Source organism: Hyperolius riggenbachi, chromosome 1, assembly GCF_040937935.1.
Source record: "Hyperolius riggenbachi isolate aHypRig1 chromosome 1, aHypRig1.pri, whole genome shotgun sequence".
Taxonomy (NCBI): Eukaryota; Metazoa; Chordata; class Amphibia; order Anura; family Hyperoliidae; genus Hyperolius; species Hyperolius riggenbachi.
Genome location: NC_090646.1, coordinates 335568280 through 335583064, shown reverse-complemented (window position 1 = coordinate 335583064; position 14785 = coordinate 335568280). Strand labels below are relative to the sequence as shown.

The following is a 14785-nucleotide window of genomic DNA, read 5'->3' as shown; positions in this document are numbered from 1 at the left end:
TACTATCCATCTGCTCTTGCTCTTCCTCAGTGAAGTCAGGTAAGTCCTCTTCCTCCCCCCAGCCACGAACAATACCATGGGAATGTTGAGCAGCACATGCCCTCTGCGATGCCTGCTGCGGTGGTTCTTCTGCCGCCACCACCTCCTCCTCCTCCAAAGAAACACCTTCCTCATCATCCGAGTCTGACTCCTCTTCCCCACATGACTCTTCCTCCTCCTACCCCCTCTGTGCTGCCGTAGGTGTTGAGGAAACATCTGATTCTGATATAAATTGCTCCCACAACTGTTCCTGCCGTAACTGCTCCTCTTCACGCTCCTCCACAGCTTGATCCACCACTCTACGCGTGGCACACTCCAGGAAGTAAGCGTATGGGATCAAGTCACTGATGGTGCCTTCACAGCGACTCACCAAGTTGGTCACCTCCTTAAATGGCTGCATGAGCCTGCATGAAATTCGCATCAGTGTCCAGTTCGGGGGCCAGCGGGCAAGGGGGTGACTGGCAGAAATTGGCCTCTTCCGCTCAAAGATTTCCTTCACGGACACCTTGCTGCTGTGGGCAGAGGAACAGGAACCGCTCAAGGGCAGAGGCGGAGTGGAGGAGGGTGGCTGTGAATGTGCAAGGGAGAAAGCGGCTGAAGATGCTGCACCTGAAGGAGGAAGAGGAGAAGAAGGGTGGCTTTTCTTTTGTGTGCTGCTTTTTCTCAGGTGCTCTTCCCATTGCAGTTTGTGCCTTTTCTCCATGTGCCTTCGTAAGGCACTTGTCACTACGTGAGTGTTGGCCTTTCCACGGCTCAATTTTTGGAGGCAGAGAGAACAGATGGCATTGCTTCGATCTGAGGCAGACACATTAAAAAATGTCCAAACCGCTGAGCCCCCCTGGGGTGATGGCACTATGGTGGCATCAGCAGCTGACGTTGAAGGGAATGTTGGCTGGCTGTTTCTGACTACGAGCTCCCCCTGCTTCTTTTAGAAACTCGTCTCCTCCTACTCCTCTCTGACTCCCCCTCTGAACTGTCCCCTTGATCACCTTGTCTATTAGGAACCCATGTGGGATCCGTATCATCATAATCATCCTGCCCAGCATCGCTTGCCTCAGACACCTCCAAAACTGCACCAACAGCAGGTACTTCATCCTCCTCCTCCTCACACATTACGTCCATAGTGTCGCCGACTAACTCAGATATAGGAGGTGGTGTAACTTGCTTAGCGCCAACATCTGGTTGTAATAATAATGGCTGTAAATCACTTAATTCCCCACCAATTATCTCCTGCGAAGTGTCAAATGCAACGGATGTGGTGCTTGTAGTATCGCTGGTGGCTGCGGAAGATGAGGTGTTCTGTGTTAGTCAACCACGTCCTGACAATCTTGGGAGTTGATAAGACGTACCTTCTTCTGAGCACTGTACTTTGGGCCAGGGCCGAACGAAATCACATCAACACGACCTCGCACAGACCTGCTGGGTGGCCTTCCTCTGGGTCTGCCTCTACCTCTGCCTGATTTGTCCATTGTGTCCATATCGGGGGGGATGGAGTGAAAGGTTTGCACTGACTTGACTAATACAATGTGCAGTTACACAGGTGCAGTTAACAGGTATGCATGGAGTGGTATATCACACTGCGTGCACTCACGTAGGTAGGTGGGTGCACTGAACACAACAGGTAGGTACATGCAGTGATGGGTTTTACAATGTGCACCTGTCACACACAGACAAGTAGCGGACAGGCACAGTGACACTACGTACGCTCAACTCACGTAGGTAGGTGGGTGCACTGTTAACAACAGGTAGGTAGGTATATGCAGTAATGGGTATTACAATGTGCACCTGTCACACACAGACAGGTAACGGACAGGCACAGTGACACTGCGTGCGCTCAACTCACGAAGGTAGGTGGGTGCACTGTGAACAACAGGTAGGTAGGTATATGCAGTAATGGGTATTACAATGTGCACCTGTCACACACAGACAGGTAGCGGACAGGCACAGTGACACTGCGTGCGCTCAACTCACGAAGGTAGGTGGGTGCACTGTGAACAACAGTTAGGTAGGTATGCAGTAATGGGTATTACAATGTGCACCTCCAGGAGGTAGTGTAGCCTGATTGGCTACAATGTGCCTGCTGACTGTGATGTAGAGGGTCAAAGTTGACCCTAATGGTGCATTAAGGGGGCGAACCGAACTTCCGCAAAAGTTCAAGGTTCTCCGCGATCGCAAACCACCGGAAGATTGCCGGGAACCATTCGCCGGCGAACCGTTCGGGCCATCTCTATTGTCTAGTACGTCTGTGCTGCTGCCATCTGATTTACGTTACTGACTCGGCTCTGTCCCTGACTGTTTCCGCCTGATCCTTGCAGTACGACTGTCATCTGATTTGTGTATATGACTCTGCTCGAACATTTGACTACGATTTAGCTTAACTACTTTGTACCTAGATATCTCTAAACTGTACTTGACCTCAGCCAGATTTTGACTACGCTGTGTTGTATTTACCTGTACGCTACCTAAACGCTATCTCATCCCGTACCAGTGTGATAAACCCCTTCTCCCTGATGCAGACTGACATTCCCCAGGGAATCCAAAGCTCACCATTTTGAAAGTCTACATTTTAAGCACTTGCCGACCGCGCACTCATAACGCGCGTCGGCAAAGTGTCAGCTTTAATCAGGAAACAGCCGCTCCGTGAATAGCCTGCGGGCCGCCGATCACAGCTCGCAGGCTAAATGTAAACACAAGCGGAAATAATCCGCTTTGTTTACATTTGTACAACGCTGCTAACAGTAGCAGCGTTGTACTAGATCAGCGATCCCCGGCCAATCAGCGGCCGGGGATCGCTGTCACATGACAGGCAGGAGCCTGTTAGAGGCCCTGGACCCGACTGGGCTCAGGGCGGTGGTTAGTTACAAGAAATGCGCGTAAGTTACCAGCGCACGCTATGCTGCACTACCGCAGCATATCTTGCCCTGAGCTTGGGCTCCTCTCATTAAGCTGATCTGCAAGGTTTTCTCTGCCACCATGTTGCTGGATAGTGCAAGGACTCTGCCTCTGACACAGGAGACCTGGGTTCGAATCTCGGCTCTGCCTGTTCAGCAAGCCAGCACCTATTCAGTAGGAGACCTTGGGCAAGTCTTCCTAACACTGCTAAAGCCTATAGAACGCGTCCTAGTGGCTGCAGCTCTGGCGCTTTGAGTCCGCCAGGAGAAGCACAATATAAATGTTCTGTGTTTGTTTGTTTACCTCCGGACTGGCGGGCACCTCTCATGATGTCAGAGTTGCCGGAGGGAAGTAACTATAGTGTTAGGACGCAAAGCTAGTGACAGCAGAGATCGGCGAGAGTCAGTGCTGGAACGGGGCATGTAAGTTGTGGTCTAGCTATACCTGGCTGCCTGGGGGCACTTATACCTGGATAGCTATACTAGGGGCACCTATACCTTGCTACCTGTACTGGGGACAACTATACTTGGCTACCTATACTGGAGGCACCTACACCAGGCTACCTATACTGGGAGCAACTATACCTTGCTACCTATACCAGGCTACCTATACTGGGGGCATCTATAGCAGGCTACCTATACTGGGGGCACCTATACCTGGCTACCTATAGTGGGGGCAACTATACCTGGCTACCTATACTGGGGGCACCTATACCAGCTTACCTATAATGGGATACCTACTGCTAGCTAACTATACTGGGGCACCTATACCAAGCTTTCTATACTGGGGGCAAACAAAAGAGGCACAGGGGGAACTGAAGTGACAAAAGAGGCGCAGGGGGAACAGTGGAAACAGTGGGGCAAAAAACAGATTTTATACCAGTTAAGAATGGACCTGCAGTCCCTAAATCATTCGTTAACCGGGGGCTACCTGTATTTCACTAGTCACTTTATTTAGGTACATCTTGCTAGCACTGAGTCCTTTTTTTTACCATCATAGGAAAAGGAAAGGGGCGCTCTCTGGTGCATTAACCTTTTTAATCACTCTTTCGCAAGATATAAAATAAACGTACACAATATAAATATCAATAAAACTTGTCACACTCTAGGTGTATGTCACCATGTCCTGGAAGAAGAAAAAAGTTGCGGATAATAAGAAACAAAGAATGGAGATTGAAAATAGAGGACCCTCGTTTGTTACCACCTATAATAAAAGTGCAATGAAAATAAAAGACATTGTCAAAAAGAATTGGCATATTGTACTACAGGACCCATGGTTAAGGAAAGAACTCCCAGACAAACCGGAAGTCATTTTTAAGAAGGCACGTTCTATTAAGAATAAGTTAGCACCAAGTAATATAGGTGACTACAGGCAAGAAAAACCTCAGCTGAACTCATTTTTTCCGCAGCTAGTCGGCAACTATAAATGTAATAAGAAAAGATGTGGATGTTGCCCATTTATTCGACATCGGGTATCAGAGCTCCTTGACAGAGATGGAGAAGTCGTTAAATTAAAAGACTTTATGAACTGTGGCTCCCCTTTTATAGTCTATGTGCTCTCCTGTGGGTGCTCAGATAAGTACTATGTGGGGAGGACTACCAGACCCTTGCGACAACGACTCGGTGAACATAAGAGGAAAATACAGGAAGGATGTATCAAACATGCTGTTCCCAGACACTTTGTTGAAGTCCACGGAGGGACCACCGAAAGTTTGAGAATATTAGGGGTTGAACTTATATCCAAAAATCTAAATAAAGGCTTGAGATACAAAAGACTGTGCGAACGTGAGTCCTACTGGATCTTTAAGCTCAATTCCCTAACGCCAATAGGACTGAATGAGGGATTAGAGGTTGCCACATACATCTAACTGAATTTTTTGCAAGGTTATAGTGGACATTCATTCACCATATTTAGCTGAAAAACAGGGCCACCTATAGAACGTTAGCTGACAAACCATGCACGTCTTGTTAGTCCACCATAATATAAGTGAGACAACTAAGGTAGGCCCCTTTAGGCACCCGCCGGTTCCTGCTTATACCATCATTGGAGGAACCTCTTTCACCGAGCCTTATCATTGTCCTCTCCACCAACATCTCCCATTACCATTGACTCAAATTATATTGTACTCCTTCACAGATTTTAACACACCTATAAAATATCTTTAAAAAGGGTGCACCCCTCATCCATTATGAAGCTACTTTCATAACTGTCAGTTCTTTATGCCCTGAAGATAGATCTAAAACTCGTTTTAGTCAGTGTATGTTATGTAGCTGTATACAATATACCTTGTATGACTATTAGATTATACAACTTCGCCTTTCATGTGATGAAAATGGTCACTTATGTGCCTAGATTTTTTAGACTGTCTAGAATTTATGTAACTTTGTATTAATATATATATACTGGTTGTGTTATTTATCATTTTTAGTGTAACATAATCAAGGCGCTTTTTATCAAATGAAGTATAGCGCTGATTAGCATATTCATTTATGTATTTATGTATTCATTTATTGATCTATTTATTTTGGTTTAGAAAAATGCACCAATATATGTGTAGATTGGCATGGTTTTATTGTATGGATATACGCTGTATTGCTATTCATGGCAAGGTTCATTTTTAGCCTGCTAAACACATCGAGCCGTTGCTATGGCTACCAGCTGGGAGCTGGGATATAGAACTGCCCACCTGACGTAGCTTTGTTTCAAAGCGTCCAGCCAGTTGCTGGGATACTAACTCCACCCCCCGCTTCTGTGCAACAGCCGGCCCCTCTCGGCGTATTCCGGCATTGCGCGCATGCGCGCACATACTTCTAGCTCCCAGCCGTCTATTTAGCCCTTCACCCTGCGCCAGTACGTCATCTGACGAAGGCGTAGAGCGCCGAAACGCGTCATGACGTACTAGGCGCAGGGCAGCTGCCGACATCACTTGTGTTCCTGGCCCCGCTGACGCTACCGGAATTCCGGATTCCTGCTGCTACTGGCCATAGCGTGGAGGCGTTTAAGCAGAGATACCATCCCCAGGACATGGTGACATACACCTAGAGTGTGACAAGTTTTATTGATATTTATATTGTGTACGTTTATTTTATATCTTGCGAAAGAGTGATTAAAAAGGTTAATGCACCAGAGAGCGCTCCTTTCCTTTTCCTGTTTTGTTCTCTATCAGCATAGTGCTTTGGTCCCAGAGTACATTGGAGCAGCTGCTGGTGAACAACCTGTCACATCCTTGTGGTTGGATTACGTCTGAGCGCAGTGGAAATACGTGTTTGTTTGTTTGTTTTTTTTTTTTTACCATCATAACTGCCTTAATTCTTCATGGCATTCTCCAGAGATTTTTGGTCCATATTGACATTATAGCATTGGCTCCACCAGACATCATATCATTACCACTTTCTTTGGTGGCAGAGCCACGCCCAATTATCGCTGCGGCATGCTTCGTGCACCACTCCCTTCGGGGGGATGGGGGGGTTCAAATTATGGGCTGCTTGGGGCCACAAAAACTTTAGCTGCGGCCCAGGTCTGTATACATTAAAATTAGTATGTAGGGCCTCTAGTTAATCATTCTTTTTTGTTTTTGAGCTTGGACAGCCTTTAAATAACAAAACTTAATGTTTATTTGTCACTCCAGCTTCTCACATATTCATTCTGAAGTCTTCTCACATATTCATTCTGAAGTCTCTATAGAATCTCAAGAATACACCTGTTGTTAGCTGCAATTATGCATTCAGGTGAATTCTCATAGAAGACTTGGGCATGCTCAGACATTGTCCTGTAGCCTGAGGAGCAGGCAGCTGGAGTCTGCTAGAGTGAAGTTTTGTGAAGCTCTGAAAAAATATGTAATGTGTGGCTAACAAGCACTAGGCTTTTTTGAACTGTTATTTAGGTGTACTGTATATTTATAAAATGTATGTTAGTTAGTGCTGGGATAACATTAGGATTTTGCTTTTGGTTTATTTAGAGCACTATATAGCACATGTCTGGGTAAACTATGACCTGGCTATGAAGGCAGCCTGGCGGCCTTTAAAAAATATGTGCAGCGCATATACAAGAAGCAACCAATTGCATTCTCTAGCGACATTCTCCATGGCAACGGTGGCATTGTGTGACCTGCTATCAGTACGTACCAGCGTGTCCCATGATGCCGCCATCGCCATGGTAAGATGGCAATGGCGGAAAATTAGAGTAAGAATAGTGAGAGAGAATAGTGGGAAAAATTCAAAAAACAATTTTCAAAAAAACCTTGTAGTTTTGGAGAAAATGGATTTTAAACTGACTGACAGTGTAATGACCATCAAGAAACCCTGGAGCAGTTTGCAATGCTTTTGACAGGGATCACTGTATAGCAGCAGTGTATAAGGATCCCTAGCAAATATACTACAAGGCGTTTCTATAAAAACAGTCGTAAATAGAAGTAAAACTAATGTAAATAAAATCATTTTAACCCCCTACTTACTATAGTTTTTTTTTATCAAATGTGCCAGTTTCACAAAACTGATTCACAAGATTCTTGCAGAAGGACTGAACAAAAATTTGTGAAGCTGACAGTGACGATTTTGCGCATCCTTTTGTCATAACACAAATTTTGTTGTGCATTTGTGACTCAGTACTATAAGGCTGGATTCACAATGGTCCATTGCATAATGCAGGTGTTTTAATGAGTGGAAACTTCAATGGAGACTGGACATAGACTTTAACACAAAGCCTACATGCAGTCAGTTAAAATAACATGACCCATTACAACCCAGTAACAGTAAACAACCCTATAGAATTGTATTGGCAGTGAGTTAACATTTATAATTATTCTGCAATGCAACTGAGCACTTAATGTCAGTAAAACAAAATACATTTTTTTTCAAAAATGACGTAGCCTCCCCCCACCACCTCTTTAAGAGCTTAGCGGTATGGATGAGCTTAGCTGGTCCATGACCTCCGCACTGGATTGCTCTGGCCCTGGTGGGCCGATTTTCATAATTTTTTTTTCTAAACGGCTGCGTGTTTATACCGATTGCCGCCGATGCGCCGCTACCTGCCACATCGCGCTAGGCTAGCTACATGATTTTAAAAAAGAATCAAAAAATGTGCTGCACCGCCGCCCTGGCCGTTCTAATAGAACGCCAGGGTGGTTAAAGGATACCAGAGGTGACATGTGACATGTTAAGATAGACATGGGTATGTACAGTGCCTAGCACACAAATAACTATGCGGTTTTCCTTTTTTTCTTTCTCTGCCTGAAAGAGTTAAATATCAGGTATGTAAATGGTTGTAAATAATCTCCATTGGTGGACACAATCCATTATGAACGAGTGAAAAAAATGTCGCCCGAATGAATTTTCGTCGAACCAAAATTTGGATTTTCTTGGTTGTGATAGATAGGAAGCAAAGATTGGTTCGTTGATGGTGTAGTGAACAATTTATTACAGAATTTCACTTTCGATCAGAATTTCTGATAGCTCGAACGATTTTTCGCTAGAAATTGGACCATTAGTGGCCACCTTAAGCCTAGAAATAAGGATTTACCTCATGATATCATCCTAAAGCTCCAATTTGAGGAACATCCAGATACCATCTTGAACGCAGCTAGGGGGCTTACTTCACTTCCAGGTTAGTTTGACCCTGTTCAGATCTTTGCAGATATCTCCCCCAAAACTCTGTTTAAACGCAGGGAGATGAGGCCTGCAATGGCAGCCCTGAACCAGGCCTCCGTGCACTATCGGTGGGGCATCCCATTTGCGCTTATTTTTGAGCATTCTAATCAAACCTATTATTGCAAGACCTTCAACGAGGCGCTGAAAGCACTGGAACTTTGCAACATACCTGTACAGCTGCCCACTGCTTCTACAGTCTACAGCAGGAGCCCCACTCCCTCAGAGACCCCCTCGTCCAACGATGGCCTGGACAGAGGTGAGATCGAGTAGGCGTCAGGATCCTCTGCGGCGCCTCACTCCACCGAGCTGAGACTTTGTGCCTTACCTGGAACTGCGGCAGGTGAAGTATTTTTTAAAGTATTGTTTATTATCACAGTTTTTTCTGTTTATCATCGATAGTAACTCTGGATTTGATGTCTATGCTCCCTGAAGAACGAGCACTTGCCTGCTGAGTGACTGCCATATTATAATTTTATACTGATGAGTGAAGTCCAGGGATTAATTTGCTGCCTCACTTTTGCCTAAGCCATGCGGGGCTATTTATTACTCATCCTGGCATACCTTGGCATGATAGTAGGAACTACGTTCCTTCAGGCTTCTATCGAAGCTTTCAGTTTTTGTTATGTTCACATTGGTGTTTTACGTTGTTTTTTTGTGGTTATAATACTCAGTATCTATGACTTGCGTGCTGACGTGTTTATATTTCCTAATGCAGCCCTGATGTTTGTTTTTGGATGTGACGGATAGTCTCTCATAATGCCAGGGGACTTATTCTCCCTCCTCCTAAAAGAAGAAAGGCCCTACTGGAGTACATTAAAGAGACTCCGTAACAAAAATTGCATCCTGTTTTTTATCATCCTACAAGTTCCAAAAGCTATTCTAATGTGTTCTGGCTTACTGCAGCACGTTCTACTATCACCATCTCTGTAATAAATCAACTTATCTCTCTCTTGTCAGACTTGTCAGCCTGTGTCTGGAAGGCTGCCAAGTTCTTCAGTGTTGTGGTTCTGTGATGCATCTCCCCCCTCCAGGCCCCTCTCTGCACACTGCCTGTGTATTATTTAGATTAGGGCAACTTCTCTCTTCTCTCTTATCTTTTACAAGCTGGATAAATCCTCCTCTGAGCTGGCTGGGCTTTCACATACTGAGGAATTACAGACAAAGGTAAAGCTGTTTGCAGGAAGAAAGGAGCAGCCTGAAACTTCAGTGCATGAGAGCTGAAGGGGGAAAGAAACACACAAATGATCTCTTGAGATTCAAAAGGAAGGGTGTATACAGCCTGCTTGTGTATGAATGTATTTTCTATGTGTGGACATACTGTACATCAACCTACTTCCTGTTTTGGTGGCCATTTTGTTTGTTTATAAATACACTTTTTAAAACTGTTTTTAACCACTTTTAATGCGGCGAGGAGCGGCGAAATTGTGACAGAGGGTAATAGGAGATGTCCCCTAACGCACTGGTATGTTTACTTTTGTGCGATTTTAACAATACAGATACTCTTTAAAGAGACTCCGTAACAAAAATTGCATCCTGTTTTTTATCATCCTACAAGTTCCAAAAGCTATTCTAATGTGTTCTGGCTTACTGCAGTACTTTGTACTATCACAGTCTCTGTAATAAATCAATGTATCTTTCCCTTGTCAGACTTGTCAGCCTGTGTCTGGAAGGCTGCCAAGTTCTTCAGTGTTGTGGTTCTGCTATGCACTCCCCCCTCAGGGGGGAAAGAAACACACAAATGATCTCTTGAGATTCAAAAGGAAAGCTGTATACAGCCTGCTTGTGTATGGATGTATTTTCTATGTGTGGACATACTGTACATCAACCTACTTCCTGTTTTGGTGGCCATTTTGTTTGTTTATAAACAAACTTTTTAAAACTGTTTTTAACCACTTTTAATGCGGCGAGGAGCGGCGAAAATGTGACAGAGGGTAATAGGAGATGTCCCCTAACTCACTGGTATGTTTACTTTTGTGCGATTTTAACAATACAGATTCTCTTTAAGCATAAACCAGATTTTATAGTCATCCAAGAAACTCACTTTTCACAGCTCTCATTTTTTCACTCACAATATAAGAGAGTATATTTGTCGACCCATCCCTCTGCAAAAAAGGGGGGAGTTGTTATATTGCTATGCAATTCCTTTCCCTAACAGGTTACCTCTAGTATAATTGATAAATATGGCAGGTATGTGATACTGTTGAACACTATCCAGGATAAAATTATATGTATTGTGAACTCTTACACACACCCATCAGACCTCTTTCAGGCCTTTCTTACATGCGCCCAGAAATTGCTCACCTTAAAATATGACATATTATACTGGGCAGGGGACTTTAACTTCCCGTTCCACCCATCTGTTGACACCACTGGATGTCAGTCCACCAGACTATCCCCCACTAAGTGTGCTAAAATTGCACACTACTTTTGACTCTGGTAGACACCTGGAGGGAGCATAATGGAGGCAAAAGAGGCTATACTTATTAACCCCCCCCCCCCCAATGCAATACTTTTTCCAGCATAGATGCCATTTTTACTAATTCTGCCCATGCTGACCAAATTTATTCTCCAGACATGTCCCTAATGCGTGGTCTGATCATTATTTAGTGGCCTTCTCCCCTGTTTACTCTATTCAACATTCGAGAAACTGGCGCCTGAATGATTCACTTCTTATCAATCCTTTTAACATAGCCACTTTAAGTGAAGAGCTTTCATCCTATTTTGCTTTCAATGCCCTTCCAGATACCTCCCCAGCCTTAGTCTGGTGTGCACACAAGCAGATTATCCGGGGTAAGCTAATCCAACTAGCCTCACGGGCCAAAAGAGCTAACTCTGAAATTTTGTCCAACCTGGAACACAAATTGAATTGCTTGGTGGCAAAGCATCAGAGACACTCCTCCCTATATACCTACAAGCTTATTAGGGATGTTAAAATACAAATAGATATTATTCTTTGTAGGTCCACTGAGAAGCTATTCAAATGGACTCAATTTAAGTTCCATAAATTTTTGAACAAACCAGAGAAGTGGCTAGCTCAGAGACTTAGGCAACAACAATTACTTAACCATGTTCAGAGGATTAAACTCTCTGATGACTCTGTTACCAACAAACCAACTAAGATATATCAAGCATTCCATTCTTTCTATCAATCTCTTTACACTGAGCCTAGCCCAGGGGGTGCAGAGGGTACGGAGGATTTTTTGAACTTCGTCAAAACTCCAGTCCTTACCTTGGAATTGGCCAAAACCCTGAGTGTCCCTGTCTCTGATGAGGAAATCCTGTCCACAATTAAAAAGCTAAAGAACAATAAGGCCCCTGGGCCAGATGGCCTGACAACCCTTTATTATAAAAAGTTTAGATACCTGCTTCTCCCTCACCTGAAATCCCTATATAATTCTATTCTCAAGTAAAAGGAGGTATGTACGGAGTTCCTATCCTCATTTCTCACTGTTATTCCCAAACCAGGATCCGCGTCTCCCTAAAAACTATCGCCCGATTTCTCTTTTGAACTATGATTATAAAATTGTGACCTCTTTACTAGCTCAAAGACTTAATAAAGTCTTGGGGGCCCTGGTGCATTGGGACCAGGTGGGTTTTATTCCTTCTAGACAAGCATCGGATAATGTCCGTCATCTGGTTAATATAGTACATCATGCTAACTTACATAATCAGCCCTTAACTATTCTAGCCCTCGATATTGAGAAGGCTTTTGATAGCCTCTCCTGGTCCTATATGCACCGGGCCCTCGCTAAATTTGGTATAACAGGCGACTTTGCTCAGGCCATTAAGGTTCTATATTCCCACCCTACTACTACCCTTAAATTACCCATAACCAATCCCTCTCCGATAAATATATTTAGAGGTACCCGTCAGGGCTGCCCCCTTTCCCTGGCATTGTTCGCCCTTGCAATGGAGTTATTGGCAATTCAACTACGAAATAGCTTGGACATTCAGGGTTACACCATCAATGGCAAATCTTATAAGACCTGTTTGTTTGCTGACGACCTAGCACTCACCCCTACAAACCCAAATGTATCAGTCCCTAATCTTCTGCACCTCCTGGGCCTGTTTGGTTCTATCTCAGGTTTTACCTTGAATGTCCCTAAGTCAGAGGTTCTCTTCTGCCATACACAGAACCATATTCAGAGGGCTGCCGTGGCCTCCACTGGGTTTCAACACAGGATTCATTATATTAAATAGTTGGGAATAAAAATTACAAATTCCTTCTCGGCTCTCTATGATATAAATTATGCCCCACTAATTTCTCAACTTCTCCACCTGCTTCGGTCTTGGACCTCCTTTTCTATATCATGGAGTGGAATAATTCATGCCATCCAAATGACCCTGCTTCCAAAAATATTGTATTATTTTCAGGGCCTCCCTTTGGCGGTCACGGCAGCCAAATTGAAACCCCTACAATCAGCTATCTATGATTTCATTTGGAGATCTAAACAACCTATCATTTCTAAAAAAGGTTTACAACAACCCCGTTCTAGGGGAACAGGATGTAAGCCCGACGAAGGCTGCAAGGCCGAAAGCTTGATTATTTTTATTCATTTTTAGTTAGCCAATAAATGGTATCATCCTGATTTAAAACTTTTTGTTCTAGGGGAGGTCTCTCGGTCCCTCTCTTAATCAACTACTACAGGGCAGCTCAGTTAGCTCATATCCCTCCTATGTTCACCAAGCATCAGATACCAGTCTGAGTTCGAATAGAACGGGATCTCCTACTCCCCTATCGCCTTAACTCAATTATTTGGTCCTCTTTATCTAGGCCCTAATTAATAGCTCATGCCTCACCATGTACTAAGCTCACCTTATCTATATGGAAAGTATTTCGCTATAAAATCTCCCTTTAAGCGAGTCCCTCATTGCACACTGACTTGCGAGGGTCCCCTGATTTTACCTCAGGCCTTGATCCCTCTTTTAATTGGCTATACGAGTCCCAACACTGTTGCTTAAAGCACTTTATAACAGGTGATAGACTCCTACCTCTAAATTACATTTTTTCCCTAGGATCACTTACTTTTACCCAACAATTCCAACTTTTCCAAGTGTACCATTATGTAAGATCATTAGTTACTTCAGGTAAACTAGACATTACCCGTTTTGAGGACTGGTGTATGAATAGACCATTAGAGGGAGGGGTAATCTCTTATCTCTATGCTGAGCTCTCACTAATGGGCAATAATCTTATTGAAGCTACTTTGTCCAATTTGTGTGTAGATTTAACACCCTCATATGTACCTCCATCCTGGTCTTCATGCTTTGAAACTTTATTTAGGGGAAGTTTGTTTTACTCCATGGTTGAAACTAATGCCAAGTTGCTCCATCGAACATATTTGACTCCAGCCAGGCTTCACATAATCTCTCCTACAAACAGAAAATCTTGCTTTAGAGGTTGCTCTGAGGATGGCACCATTTACCATACTTGGTGGACCTGCCCTAAAGCTATTTCCTTCTGGAACAAAATTTCTAATCTCATAACCAAAGTTATTAAGCGCCCTTTTACTAAACATCCTGCTATCCTTCTCCTGGGCTACAAGAGACCCTCCACAAAATTCCCTACCCATCGCTTAATTCAATTTATTGCCATAGTGGCTAAATCATACCTAGCATCGCAGTGGCAACAACACAGACTGGTGCTTGACCCCTTGATCCAAAGAGTCCACTGACTTATGATTACTGAACGAATGCTAGCAATTACTTATGATCGAATGGATCAGTTCCAGAAAACCTGGGACCCATGGTTAAAGTATGCTGATGCTCAAGGCCTTAACTACCTGATATACTTTTCTTAAAGAAAACCTGAACTGAAAATTAAAAGTCAAAATAAGCATACACAAGTCATACTTACCTTCCATGTAGTCTACTCCTCAGTGTATTTCTCCTGTCCTGCGTCCTGTTTGTTCACTGTGATCAAGGGAATTTTTCGTCCTCCATTTTGAAAATGGCCATTACCCATAACAGCTTTCTAGTCAGCACACAGTTAAACTGTAACATCGCCCACTTGAGCCATAGGGAAACATGGACATTACCTGGTACATCAGTTTTCCTCTCAGCTATAACTGACAGCAACTGATATTTTAATGACAGCAACTGATATATTTCAGATCTGACAAAATATTGTCAGAACTGGAAGGGATTATTGTCAGAAGAAAATGGTGCACTTCTGAGAGGAACTGATGCCAAGGTAACTATGTAATGTT

General features: G+C 43.8%; 1 protein-coding gene across 8 annotated transcripts in view; it reads right to left on the bottom strand.

The window, feature by feature from the left end:
* LOC137510933 (disintegrin and metalloproteinase domain-containing protein 10-like) overlaps nucleotides 1-14785 on the bottom strand; it is a 191259-nt gene that overhangs the window by 120224 nt on the left and 56250 nt on the right. For 2 of the 8 annotated variants that reach the window (XM_068233939.1, XM_068233946.1), the window contains exon 1: nucleotides 13824-13932. The exons of the other annotated variants lie outside the window; for them this stretch is intronic. In XM_068233939.1, coding sequence (XP_068090040.1) covers nucleotides 13824-13841 — 18 coding nt within the window. In that variant the 5' untranslated portion in view covers nucleotides 13842-13932. Of the gene's footprint in view, nucleotides 1-13823; nucleotides 13933-14785 lie in introns of those variants that run through there. 8 annotated transcript variants of the gene reach the window in all.